General features: G+C 49.5%; 1 protein-coding gene across 2 annotated transcripts in view; it reads left to right on the forward strand.

The window, feature by feature from the left end:
• AATF (apoptosis antagonizing transcription factor) overlaps nucleotides 1-14,441 on the forward strand; it is a 56,265-nt gene that overhangs the window by 40,580 nt on the left and 1,244 nt on the right. Inside the window, exon 12 of one of the 2 annotated variants that reach the window (XM_075439953.1) lies at nucleotides 195-1,460. The exons of the other annotated variant lie outside the window; for it this stretch is intronic. Coding sequence (XP_075296068.1) covers nucleotides 195-405 — 211 coding nt within the window. The 3' untranslated portion in view covers nucleotides 406-1,460. Of the gene's footprint in view, nucleotides 1-194; nucleotides 1,461-14,441 lie in introns of those variants that run through there. 2 annotated transcript variants of the gene reach the window in all.

Below are 14,441 nucleotides of genomic sequence, written 5' to 3' on the forward strand. Positions count from 1 at the left end.
TTCTTAGACTGTTGCCTTTCAGGGTACTGCGCAGACTTCTGGATGAGAGCTCTCCAATAAGCTGGCATTAAGGCATTTTGTGTCCATAACAAGACCTGTGCTGTTTCATCACGCATCTTTCTCATGGTTTCTTCACTCTTTTTTTCTTTTCTTCTCAAGTGAGGAAACTGCTCTGATTTCTGAATATTGTCTAGGTCCTCTCACCACAAAAAGAAATGTGCCGGAAGTGCAGGGCGAAAGCTATGCCTCCATCCATATGAGGTGGTCAGTTCTTCCACCCCCTTACCTGGATCACGGGAAGAGAAGGACAGAAGTGGCTTGGGCACTGTGAGATTAGACATGGACACTTTTGTTTATCTGCCAAATAAATCAAGTGCATTTTTGTTTCTGATATGCAGGGCCTGAGCTGGCAGCTACCGGTGCTTCCCAGCTGTCAAGGAGCTCCTTACCTGTATGGAACTGGTGCCTGTGCTGTTTGGGATAGCCCCAAATCACACATGGGGCAGGAGAGATACACGTTCCTAGCAAAGTCGTACCGTCCTGCAGAAATGGTTCTGGGGTGTGCTGCTCGTTCCCCACAGCTTTTTGTCTGAGGGTAATCAGCAGGTGACGTGTGTGTTTAGGAAAAACCAGTTCACACCACATGCATTAATAATACGCATGACTCTAGTATTTCTCTGTCTTAGTATTATGTCCAGTTGACTGGTTACTAGTTATGCGTTGAGAATTTTGAATGAGGTTAGAGTCTGTCATTTTTTGTGTAGAATACCTTCTGCACTGTCCTACAGGTTAGGCAGGCATATAGACTCCGGCTCTGTCCCCAGAATGAAAGCAAGCTCAGCTCGCCTGGGCTATGCGTGAAGGGGAGGAAGGTGGAAAAAAATAGTGATCCTGATCCCAGTGATCTAGGAGTTACAGTGTGTTTGCTGTCCCCGGAGATGACATTGCCTCCTCCTTCACAGCCCACCACACTCACTTGTGTTCCAAAAGTTGCATGGAAAATGCATTCTGTAAGCCGAAATCCTCCAGCAAGTCAGTGCGAGAGTGCAGTGCGTCGAAACGGCTGGGGCAGGGAGTCGATCTGCGCAATAGCCTTCCTGGGCCTCCGCTCCGCTTCATCTGGCTGCCATCTTCATAACCCTTCTCCCGTTGCTTCTCGGGAGACACCGTGAGTCCACCACAGACTGCACAGGGTCTGGCTGACCCTCAGAAGCTGTTACAGCTAATAGGATGCTATCTACGTTATGCTGGGTCGAGATGGTTGTCATTGTGGTAGGGGACAGAGTGTTTGACATTTGGTTTACTGAAAATGTCTCCTGGGGGTTCTCTCCACATTGAGCGGGTTATTACATCGCTTGCATGTTTTACGGATTCTTTGGTGGCAGCAGTGTGGCAGCAGCTGCTGCTGCTGATTATCTGACTGCGGGAACTTATTTCTTACATTAAGTTTATTAGTCACTTTGGAGGCCCGCCATGCTTTCTGTTAATGGCGCTTTAGTCACTTATCTCCTGATGTTGGTTTAGCCGTCTAGAGTGAGACTCTGGTTGATGCGTTTGCACACCAGCGAGCGTGCCTGAGGGTCATGCCATGTGGGCAGCTGTATCCCATGCGGCCAAGATCAGGCTTTCAGGCAAACCCTGGACGTGGATGGGGCAGTGCCGAATCAGGCTGGGCAGGTCTTGTTCCTCGTTCTGCCGGTGGCTTCGTGGATGACCTTGAGCAGGGCGCTCTGTGTTGCTGTGACTCTGATTCCCCTTCTGTGCAACAGAGGTCTGCTGTTGGGAAGTGCCTGTGAAAAACAGTGGTTCAGTAATAGTAGTAGTAGCATTTCATTTTTTCACATACATAGGAGAGCTTTTCTTTCAGACAGGAGACAGATAGACAAACAGAAGCCTTAAGCTTTCCTCACTGTTTGCCGGAATGCCTGCTGGTTGCCTGTAATGCAAAGAATATGTCTTACCTTTGCCCATTGCAGCAGTGCAGTCCTCCTGAAACAGTTTCTCTGCACCTTCCTCCCCACGGGATGTGCTTTGGCGTTGTTTAGTCCTAATGTTGAGTTTAAATTTCTCTCTGCTGTAATTTAGCCCTGTTATTTCTTGTCCTGTTCAGTGTGGGCTTTAGGAACAGATTCTTGCTTCCTCTTTGCAGCAGCCCTTCGACATTTGGGTGGGCATTCGTGCTTTGCACACTGAAAACCTGGCCGCTGCTTAGCTTAGCTTCCTTCCTCTGCTCCTTAATTTACACCATTTCTGTTTGCATCCAGACATAAAACATATTCAAAACACTGGAGTGGCCGGTGTCTGAAAATCAGACCTCTGTAGGTGTTTTGGTTCAGCTCTCCCAAAATGAAGATATCTGCTGCTATCAGTCATTTTTTTTTTTTTTAAATCATAGCCACTCTCTAGGGGTCACTTCACATCTCTGTTTAAAATGCCCCTGCACTTGCCATGGGCCATAATACCTCTGTAGCAGCACACAGCCGTACCGGACAAGGCCAGAAGAATTCAGCAGCTGCTTTAAACTGCAGGTGAATTTACAAGAAAGGACCAGGCCTGTACGCATGAGAGGGAAGCAGCAATGATAACAGCTTTCCTTTGTGACAGAAGAAGGTAATTTTATTGTTTGCAAGTGTGAATTACTAGATTGAAAATGCAAGTATACACTTCACAGTGATGTGATCATGCTCTGAGCCTTTTTTTTTTTTTTTTCCTGGTCAGGCACTTAAAAGGCATGACCCCAAAATAAATACACATCTGAACAATGAGGCGCTCTGCGTTGTAGTGTGAGAAATTGTAAAGTGTCAGTGAGCTGTGTATAAAAAGGGGTTGTAGAACCAGAGCTGGCAGAACATTCTCCTGAATTTCTACCAGTGGCTACAGTGGCAGGTAGATACCTGGAAAATGCCAGTAAATAAATACGTATGTGCAGATGTGGATGGGCAGAAGCCTTGGGGGGATGGCGTAGAACCCGGGGCGTGCAGGTGGTGGTGTAATTCTGGTTCTGCTTCGGCTGTACCACGTCCTCACTCCCCGTGATGAACTGCACAAGCCCTTCGTAGCTGGGGCAGCAGCAGAGGGGAGTTATCTGTGACTTTGAGTGCTGTAAGTGCTTTTGAGGGCACGAGTCTGTGTAACACTGTAATACCTTGCTGTTTTCTGTGTATTTAATTAGCTAATGCAGCCTAGGAATACATTTGGGGCCTGATTCTCCTGTGCATTTAGGCCATTTTACACTACTCTGGCTGTGCAGAGACACCTTAAAGTAGTGTGATGAACTGCTGGCACTCACCTGGAGGTCGCTGTGCGGTGGTGTCACGGCTGTGGGACACCCAGGACTTCTAGGGATCTGGCACGTCAAGTTTATCGCTTGCACTGCTGCGGGCTGGGGAAACAAAGAGCAAACGCGTGTGAGGAGAAACAGCCCGAGTGCTGCTTGGGGAGGGGATGAACAGTCACTCCAGAACTGTTTTACAGCCTGAATTTGAGAAAAGAAACATGCAAGTATAATAACTGCCTTTGTCAACATCACTGCCACTTTCTTTCTTCTTCTTGCTGCTGGATGGAATAATAGCGTTCGTGCAGGCAATTAATCTTCCACTTGCCAGTTTTTCATGCACCCTACGCATGGGCATGGCTGTTTAACCTTGTGCTCACATATATTATGTTGTAATGTGTGGGACACTGGTGGCCTGGAGCCCTCCTCTGTTTTAACCCCTCTTTGGTAGTATTTTAAAACATACACTGGAAAGTGATTTTTATGGTTGTCTTGGGGTATATGTTTATAGACTTAGATACATTTATAGTACTCTTGGGCCAAGGTTTTTCTGATCGGTCCAAGGTCATTGCTATGTAAATGGGCCTGCCCTAAGACAAGGAACCTGAAGGCAGAAGCTTGAATGTAATTGCGCTGTGGTGGCTGTCCAGGAGAGAGGGTAGCTGTCTTGGGCAGCAATTACCCAGGATTTGAACAAGGCTGATCTCTCTCTGGTTGTGATTTCACCTGGGTTTGAGGGTGGCATCATGTGGGTGCCACTTCTTGGACTTCCCTTGAAATACGCTTTTCCCATCTTCGTGACCTAGGGTACTTCACTGAGACCGTTGCTCCAGTATCTAGCGTAGTGCAGCCTTTAATAGAATCATCCTTCAGTACCACCGTGTGCAACAGAGTTGGGAAGATGCCAGTCTTCTGTGGTTTACACTTTGGGAAATGAGGCACAGGGAAATGATAGCCCATATCTCCAAAGGCATTCGGGTCCAAAAATCCGTGACTCGGGAGTCGCAGTGACTTGCCAAAGGTGACACAGCAGGTCTGGGCTGGAACTGGAGCTGAACCCAGATCCTCTGTGCAGTCACCTTCAGCTGGTGGAGCTCTGAACAGCCTCATGGTTTTAGGAGATCAGACATCTGTGCACTCCCAGAAAGCTCCTGTGCTAGGTAGTTATATTTCTGTATGGGCAAACTGAGGCTAGAGATTCCCACTGAAGGCCTGCGGGTCCATAGACGAGTAAGCACATTTCCAGTATGTGCAGGGTTGCTGTATCTGCACGAGTGGATCCTGTAAACAGCCTAGGTGTGGCAAGGTCAGGTAAAGTCTGTGTTCCTGGGAAGAGCTGTGTGTGGACTTTGATTTTTTTATATCTCTCTGTCAGCTTTGATATATGGATCTTCAGATCTCTGCACTGTACGTGTGCGTGTGGAACAGAGACTAAACACAGACACTTTAAAAAAGGTATAATATCAAATTACTGCCAAGTTTGATGAACATCATTATTTCACCTCTGGAGGACAGTAACTTGCAGGAGACACGTTCTTTAAGGACACAGATGTTTGGTCCAAGCACCTTTATCTCCCAAGACAACTCAGGTTATTCTGACAGGTAAAACAAGATTGTGCAAATATGCAACAGTGATCTAATCAGCTGGAACAACAGCAATATTTTAACTGGCGCTACCTTTTAACAGCATCATTAAGGGCTCTCATTACTCTTTTATTAGAGGCTCACTCTATTTCTTATCAGATTACAGAATGAACATAACTCATGGCACTGATTTGATCTCTTGTTGAAGAGGATTACAGCTTTGCATTAACTTGGATTGACACGGTTTATAATTTGCTGTTGATACACATGCTGGCGGTGTCACATGTTTGACCCCCTCCCCACAGCGCTGCTGAGGAAAAGGACACCCATACATCATCATTAAAGATGGCACCCAGTGCAGAAACAGGAGGCAAAAGGAGGCTTTTCTGCAGTAAAGTCAGCCAGGACAAAAGAGACATGTTCTCAAGTGCAAGCTGAAACTCAAAAGAGGGAGTTGCAACCGCGTAAAGGTGGGGGAGAATATATTGACTTTTAGATAGGTTGCTTTTTACCTCGGCTAATAGTTCTTCACTATGGAGGAAGACTTTGCATCTGTTAGAAGCCAGATTCGAGGGAAGAAGATGCAGTTCCAGCCACAACATGAGGCACAGAATCCTTTCCAGGATCTGGGGCAATTTCCCCTGCTCTTCTCAGACCTCACAATGTTGTGATTGTCACCAGTTAGTGACTAACTGGTCCCTGCCTTTGGGCAGTATGGATCGCACACCACCAGCTGATGGTGTTAGTTTAGCCAGATAACCTGTTTGCCTGTGGTCATGTTACCTTACTGTCATGTCCCTGGTTTGTAGCAACCCCGGGCAACTGGGGCTTCAAGCTGGGGCTGCGTGTCCGCGTTGTGGCTCCATTCTTCCTGCTCCTGTGTACCGCCCATGCGTTGTAGGGCTGGTCACGGCGCAGTTCCTCTACTTTTTTTTTCTTTTTTAAAGCATATGGTCAAGTTCCAGCGCACCCTGCTCTAGTGTAGGGGCCTGCATACACGTACATCCGTATATGTACAGTCTCTCCACACCTGTGGTGGTACATTTTGCATTTGACTTTGGACGTGCAGCCTTGCCAGGCAGCAGAGCTGGGCTCAGAGCAGGAATCACTGCCTGGAATCCCACCACCAAGTGCAAGAAATTAAGCCCATGACCCCACAGTCCCATTTGCCTCAGGTCATGCTTGGTAGAAGAGCATCCAGCCCACTCTTGTTCTTGCACAAGCAGACCAGTGCCTGCTGGGAAGCTGAATTAGGACAAAGATTATCCAGCTGCTAGTGGGGTCTGGATTAGAGCGTTTCCCTTGGATTCAGCCAGGGCATCGCGTGTTTTCCCAGTCAGCATTCTCACTCTTGGACTTAGTGCGGTTGCTTTGTCACAGTGTGTCTTGCTGCAAGCAGAGGGGCGTACGTAGTAGGAAATCCTGGTATTAAAAGATTAATTTATTTATATGACATGCGAGTTTAATATTAAAAAAATAATAATTTAAAAGTTGGTGAGATACCAGCCTTTAACTTGGCTCACTTTGTACTTTGGATATTAAAACACCATGAGACTAGATTAACGGAGGAATTTGGGCTCTGCGATTGTCAATCCAGTGCGTTCACCACGACAGAAGTCCCTGAAAGGAGGCAAAGCCCTTCTTTCTGGCACAACTGAACAGCGGCTTCCGTGCTGCGTGGCACAAACCTCGGGTGACTGTGTCGGTGTGAGAAAAAGTGTTCGAAGTTTGTCTAGAGACAGCCTGGAAGAGAGGTTGTACTGCTTTGTGTTGGCTTTGTTTGGGGGAACAAAGGGAGGGCGATCTCTCGTGGAGTGCAGCGCTCTGACGTTTTAGGGAGAACGGGCGTTTCTGGCATGAGGCTGCGGGTGGAGGAGAAGCTGCCCGCCGGGGCTCTGGGGCCTTGGAAATAGCCCCCAGGGGTGGCAGGGACGCTCTTGGGTCCTGCAGGGAGCTGTGTGGACTCTCTTGGGGAGGTGATGTGTAGCCTGCTGCACACCCTGAGCCGGCCCGTTCGGGAACCTGGGCGGGAGCCGTAGACCTGAGCTCTACTGGGATCCGAGGAAAAACCACGTGTGCTCCTGTGAAACTAAACCTTCTTGGCTTGGCTGTTGGTCCCGAGGCACCGTGGCTTTAGCATCATTCTGCCCTTTGTGTGTCGTTTTGTTTGGTGGATTATATCCCCCTAACCTTTGACTTGGCCTTAGAGGGCATCTCATGCAGATGCAGTTAAGCATTCCGTATTGCTTTTAACAGTAGTAGTTAGAAGGGCTGGTATTTGAACAAGCAGTTTTTGTATGTTGTGAAGCTGGTGGTACTGGAGTGGTGTACGTGACCCTGGTTAGTGCCAATGGGCTGAAATCATCGTGTCCCAACATTTGATGTTTGACATCCCTAGTAAGAAGACAGACGCCTCTGTTATGGAAATTTCCTTTTTAAAGGGGGAAAAAAATAACCTGTTAAGAGCTGCAAGATGATTTGTCGTCCTTCCTTTGTGAGACAATTTGTCTTCTCCTGAATCAAATCTGTTATAAAACAGGCAAGCTGTGAAAGAGGGAAATCATCCTAGCAATATGGGATGTTAAGGTACACAAAGAATGGTCCCCTCCGTGCGCCTGTGTGCACATCTGCGCGGGGCGCTTCGCATCCAGCATTACAGTGGCTGCACTGCTCAAATACCTGTTTGAAAACAGAGACAGAGAAAGCATCATTTTATGGATTTCATGGGGAAATTAAAGCTTCTGGAAAGCATGCCGGCAGAGCAAGCTGGAGGTTTCTGAACCGCCCTGTGTTTTGCTGCTTCTCCAGCCACTTGTCCACATCTTTTATGCTTCGTGCTGTAAAAGCTCCTACAAAAATGTGAATGCTATTGGGACCAAAGTCAGGAGGAGAGAGGGTTCCATCTCTGCTCCCATTAATGCTGTCCTGAGCTCAAGGCTGGTGAATACACAGGTGGCTGCACGCTGGTGTAAGGGGGAAATGTTCAGAATTGGTGACAGAGGTGGCAGGTGTGAACCCCGGGTCTGGCTAAGCCTGGGGCAGCACCTTGAGCAGCAGCCCTTCTGTGTCCCTCTGCTGTCCTCCCGCTCCCCATCCCCAGATCCAGCCTCGCAAAATGCCCAGAGTCCCTTTGTTTCGGGCAAGAACCAGCTTTCTGAAATATTTATAAATCTTGTGCCTGGTCTCATGAGACAAACCAGAGGTCACATGTCACCTTTCATAATTTAAAGCCGTGGGGCTAAAAGCATTTGCACAGACTTGAAGGACCCAATCCTGACCTGCCTGAGCGAGAGGGAATTGCAGCAGACCTTTCAGAATCTCCTTCAAGCGCCGGGCGCGGTGATGAGAGCCGTCTGGCTGCGTAATTTATAGCCGGAGCTGCGCGCTCCGGTTTTGGGCCGCGGTGGAAGCGAGTGAGAGAGTGCCATCTCGTGGGCCTGCCCACGCTGCCCACGCCGCCCACGCCGCCCGCTCTGCGCTTCAGACCCCACGCTTGAAGAGGCATGCGCGTTTTAATTCCGCTGTGATGACTGCGGCTGGTTGTTCCGCTCCGCGTCGTCGACCGTAGCGTGGCTTTGTCGCTGTAGAAATACCCGAGTGGGGAGCGCGCTTTGGAAGGTGTGCGGATGCAGAGCCAAATCCCACGCCCCACGCGCTGCTTTAGGGCAATAGCTTTGACTAGGAATTGAGAAATAAAGGGCATCAACTTGTTTTATCTTCCTGGGTACCTGCTCTGCTTGCTGGGCACCTAGTAATCTGAATTTCACACTGCTGGGCAAAAGGTTTCTTAGGATACAGACAGAAAGTTTTCCAAGAAAATGGCCAGCCATCCGTTCCACAGCCAGCTTCGGGTTTCATCAGGAGGTGTGTGTTTTTCATCCTCCCTTTCTTCGTGGGTGTTCATGCTCTATCTTTTCCAGTTTTGGTGAATTAAAAATTCATTGTTCCCAATGGAGGATGTCAGTAGGAATGGGGTAGGTATAGTTATTTCAGTACTGCTTGGGGCATATTCTAAATTATCTTTTTTTTTTTGAAGAAGAAGAAGAGAAGTAAAAGGTACATGGGAAAAGGTAGAGAAATTTGTTGGAGGGTATTTTTATTAAAACAGCACAGCAGTGACTTGTGCAGTATCGCTATATTAATAGCACTCAGAATAAAAACCACCAGAAACTGTATTTTCCCCCTTAATATTGTTCTTCTGCTAGTTTAGAGAACTATATTTTAAAAAAAGAAGTCACATAACTATAATTACACAAAATAGTACAGCATTAGCTGGTCTCCCCTCCCATGTGCAGGTGTGTATTTGGTTTCCCCTTTGTATGCTTGGTGGAACAGTGCTACTGCAGATGGGCAAAGTAGGTTACTGGAGAACTGTTAACAGTTTTTATGATTTGTATTTTGATGCTTTGGAGATTTATCAGATGTGCTGTTGCTGTTACTGTTCACCCAGCCCACTCCTGCCCTCTGTGTGTCTTTCCTTGCTCTCTGTTGCAAGGATTTTGCCTGTAAAATGTGTGTAGTAGCAATACCTGGGATTTGGAGGGTGGTAAATTAGCATACAAAGCTCACTGTCTGAAGGAGCCGTTAATTTTATTTATTTTTTTAAATACTGCCGTGGACATGAGATCACCAGTTTGCGTGGTGGGGAAGCCGGTCAGCATCTCTGCACTGCCGTGGAGCGGGGGCTGCACCCCGGGCTCGGGGCGAGCCGGCCCTTGGCACCTCTGCTCTGCGCAGCCGGCTGCTGTGCCTGCAGAGCCCGCGTCGCGGCCGGGAGCGACGCCGTGGCCGTGCCAAGGCCCTGCACGTGTTGAGCTGCGAGTGGGAAGGCAGCCGAGCTGCTGGCGCGGGGCTGGCGCGGGATGCCCTGCCCGGGGCCCGCAGCCTGGCTGGCACGGGGCATCCCTGCATCGCTCTGCCCACGAAACCCGCCGTGCCACAAATGGCACCGAAGCCAGGATTCTTCTGGCTGCGCCGTGGCACGGGGAGCGGAGGAAACCGCCCCCCCGCGTATCCCCAGGCTGCTGGGACGTGGGAAGAAGGGGCTCTGCGAACTTTAGGTGCCTGTGGAGCGGGCCCTGGAGCCGGGAAGGGGCGGGTGCCTGGGCGCAGCGCTCCCGGTGCGGCGAGCACCTGCGTCGTCCGCTGCCTCCCGAGTCGGCTCAGAAGAAATGCATAAATAATTAAGCCAAGGTACCTACACACACATGTTTTATGGCAAATGGCTGTGTGGTCCGTGATCATTTTTTCCAGAAACAGGTTTTATGATAATATAGTAAAAATATTAAATTAGAAAATGCCTCACTAAGGGTGATAAAACCTTACTACAGTGGAAATAGGTAATTATCCCCTCTACAGCCTAAATGACAGTTTAAAAGAAATAAAAATGTTAGTGCTCATTACTTGCTTTTGTAGGTTGCAATAAAGGGTAAGTTAAATTTTAATTCGAGGAAGACCCCTGTATCGACCTGCTTCTTCCACACTCCCTACCTCAGGTGTAAGTACTGTTAATTACTCGCATAGGTTGTTCCTCAGCACGTTGCTACGACCAGCAGCTCTTTGTGCTAAAGTCACCTTTCCTTCATCCGGGGGACTTGCGGTGGGGTAGGCTGTTTCAACTCGGTGGCTCAAGTCTGATGTTTAATATATGGGAGTGGAGGAGAGAAATTTTATATTTTTTTAACCAAAATCCAAGTTCATTATGCGTAGCCTTAAGGGGGCTGAAAGTATTAAAATCCACACTTACCCTGGTGAATTGAAACAGAGACAAGGTTAAACCTGGAGGATTGATGAGTTTTACTCTCTGCATGGTTAAATCCTGCTGAGGGGAGATGCTGTAGAAGAAAGGTAGCCTAGATGATGAGAAGAGGGAAGAAAAAAAGAGGTTGGGTTATTATTTTTTTTTTGGTAGGGTAAAATATTTGTTCTGTTTCGGGTGTGGTGGGGTTACCTGATTTCCCTCTTTCTCCCGTCGCTCTCTGCCGGTTTGTCTACCCACGTTTATTACCCAGACAGCTCCGCTCGAATTCTTGCTTCAGCAGCAGCTGCCAGCGGCGTGCCGGGCAGGATGGGGCTGGGGGACGCTGGGCTGGGCGCTGCAGGCTCTGCCTGCCCGCGGCTGCGGGTGCAGCCCCGCTTTGCACCCGGGAGAGCTGGGGCGCGAGCGCTGGGGTCTGTCAGTGCTGGCAACGTTCCTCTGCCGGGGAAAACAAACTCTTGCTTGAAGTCTCCCTGGGCCCTGCTTGCTTGAAAAATGACAATTTGTTTAAAATCGGTAGGATTGGAGCAAACTCGGCATTGATCCTGGAACACTTTTACCCATCAGAAGACTATCAAAAACCAAAACTGAGGGCAAAAGCCTGAGGAGACTGGTTCTCCACCAGTGGGAAAGGCCACGGCAGGCTGCGAAGAAGCATTACTTTTGGCTTTTGGCTGCTCACCGGGAAAACACAGAAGCGCTTGCTGTCTGTGGCTACTCTGGTTCCCCAGAGTGTGCACATTGTTTCTGAACATCCTTGCATTATTGAGGACTGTAAAAAAAAAAAAAATCGAATTAATCTAGAAGAGGTGAAGGGTGTATGTAGAGAAACTGCAGATGGGACCTTCTCGGTGCAGTGGAGGTGATGTCTGGGAGCAAGTCCCCTTTGAATTTTGCAAAATGCCTGTGAGGTGTGTTGGGCAAGCAGCCAGCGGAGCCGGAAGGTTTGAAGCCTGTTACCTGCGAGCGAGGCCTGGGGACAAGACAAAACCAGTTTCTGTTGCTTGCTGGCCCCAGAGTGCGGACGAGGAGCAGGAGAAGGCCTGCGTGCGGTTGCTGCGAGCACGTGCGGTGGTCAGGCTGAGCAGGGTCTGCCTGCGAGTGGGTTTGTGGCCCTGGCAGCGCTTACACGGGCTCCAGAAGAGGATTCCTTCAGCCCAGACTGTTGTGTTCCCCAAGTGACTCAGTGGCCGGAGGAGAATGTGGGTTCATAGCCGGGACAAGGGACATCCCCGTGCTGGGCGGTTCGGCGGAGGGCAGCGGAGCCATCTGCGGTGGGAGTGGTGGAGCCTCCCAAGCAGCAGAGCCATGTGATGAGTCAGGACTCGGATCTGAAATGGTGTTTAGGTCGGCTGGACAAAATCTGTGGGAGAGCTTACAGAGCCCTGGGGACATGTGGAGACCATTTTGTTCCTTGGCAAAGCACAGAGGGGTGGGAGTGAATCTGTGTGCGAGAGCTGCGTCTTATTTAATAGCTGAGAGCCGAACGTGTCTGGGCAGTGCCCGTGCCCAGCGCGTGCATTAAAACACCGAGCTGCAGGAGCTTCACAGGCTGAAGGCTTCGAGCCCTGAGCATCCCTGCGGTGGAAGAGAAGACGGAAACAACCCCAGAAGAGGAGCGGCGAGAGCGTGCTGGCTGCCGGGAGGGCTCTCCTTTGCAGAGGTGTGAACAGGCTGGCGTCTGTCGCTGTCGGCTTCCTGAGGCCCTCGGCAGCTCCCGCTCCTGCACCCGCGGGCTGGAAACCGGCAAAGCGGCTGCGTTTGGTGTCATCACGCGTCTGCCTGACGTTGTCTTCCTCGGTGCAGTGAAGTCGCCATATGTAAAACACAGCGTATACCGGGGAGAAAGGAGGAGATCAGTGATGTTTCGTTGGAAGTACCCAAGCCGCGCAGCCTCCTGACAGGAGCAGGCTGCGAGTGTTTGTCAGCTTTGCCCACCTGAGTGTGAAATGATCTTCTGTCAAAACACCGGTTTCAGCATTTCCCTCTCTGCTCCTGCCACGTGAACCCCGCTGCGGCCAGCAACCGCTGCGCGCTGCCCGGGCATTTCACCGAGATTGCAGTACGAGTGGAAACATTTACTCAGCGTAACGACGGGGTCTGAGCCGAGCCGACGAAGCAGGGCTGCGGGGCTGTGGCTGTCGGAGGGCTAAATAGCATCGCTCTGCATTTTCCTGCCGATCACTTGACGGAGCCCTAAAGTCGCAACGTCCTTGTTGGCAGTGGTGCCGCTTGCCGTCTGATTTCTCAGCTGAAACAGCCAAGGCGGGTTATGTTTATCAGTTAATAGTCAGGAAAGATGGAAAATGCTGTAGGCTTGGGTAAGGCATTCCTCTCCCTCCTCCTTTTTTCCTTTCAAGTGTCAAAGTTTTCAGCTTCCAAGTATCGGTCCTGTTTTCTAGAAAAGATTTGATTTTGCATTTGTCTTAACTTGCCAAAACCTGCGTGCGTGCTCCTGATTTCACAACGCGGGAGCCTCGTAGCCTCGGCTGAGCTTCGCACACAAAACACGGCGTCAACAACCGTTTTAGGTAAGGAGATGCATCCCTCACCACAGACTCATTTTCTGAGGGTAAAGCAGCTGATTGGTTAATTAGCTTCTAAATTAAAATTAATTTAAGAGACGTGGCCCTGTGAATTAGAATGGTTTCTGGTCTCAGCGGTCCATGCGCGTCTGTCCAGCCTCCTGCGTTGCTGGAGCGGAGACTTTGTTCCTCGTCTTCCTGGGATGAGTGGCTGGCGTTTTCCTGCCGTCACTCTTCAAAACTCCGAATTTCCTTCTTTCACGAGGCTGAGAGGTAGCTTGCTCCAGTGGAAGTGTCTGCAAGAAGCAGACAGTTTTCAAACCAGTTGCCATCTTTTATTGATCTGCGAAGGAGCAAGGCATCACAGCAGCCCCAGGCGAGAGTGGTCCCTGTTGTGGTCTTCATTGAGGAGGCAGCCAAAATCACCGGATCGCTGTCGGGTCGGCATTTCACCCTTGGAAGCCATGTTTTACGCATTCTTGAGCGGTGGAGAAGTCGCTTTTCTCTGCCTGCCCTGGCAGTTTTCCTGGCCCGGCTTCCGCAGCAGCTGCGTTCCCTGGCGCTGGCCCCGACGGAGCATCGGGCTGCCGGCCCCCGGCGATGGCGTCGCTTGGTGATGGCCCGGGTGGCCCGGGTGGCCGTTCACCTGCACCGACGGGAAGAGCCCGTCCTCCATGGAACCAGCGCTGCGCTCCGCACCTGCCGTCTGCTCACAACAGGCTGTGCCTTAGAAAGCAGAAAAGAAGGCTCTCCCGGTGCTTTGCCCTTCATCTCCAGAAACGCGTGATTTATAAAAACGCTCTCTCCTTTCCCCCATCTCTCTTCTCAGGTTTCTTTGGTTTTAAAATTGAAGATAAATAACGCCAGCCCACTTAGTTGTTTTTTTTTTAAAGAGAAACTTGCTCCTGTTATCAGAATTGCTGCATATATGCTCTTAATTGGAATCTTGTTTCTGGGTCATTTTCATTGGTTTTCAAGTATCGTCAAGTCCAAGCAAATGTATGAAAACTAAATTATAGTCCCACGTAGACTGTCTGATTGAACCCTCCTTCTGGCTCTGCGATCTCATACATCCTATTAAAATATTCAATCTTGTTTCTTTACTTGAAGAGCCTGTCTGTAAAGGGCGAACTTCTAGAAAACCTCATTCTCTAGAGATACGGTATCCAGCCGCACAGAAATATTTACATATTTCTGCACTGCTTGTGATTGGTCTTATGCAAGTTCTCCCCTTTGCCTGTATTTATTAATAAAGATTGTTGAATGCATTTTTAATTATACAAGGCCTATTCATTTGAAG

This window comes from Opisthocomus hoazin, chromosome 20 (genome assembly GCF_030867145.1).
Source record: "Opisthocomus hoazin isolate bOpiHoa1 chromosome 20, bOpiHoa1.hap1, whole genome shotgun sequence".
Classification (NCBI taxonomy): domain Eukaryota; kingdom Metazoa; phylum Chordata; class Aves; order Opisthocomiformes; family Opisthocomidae; genus Opisthocomus; species Opisthocomus hoazin.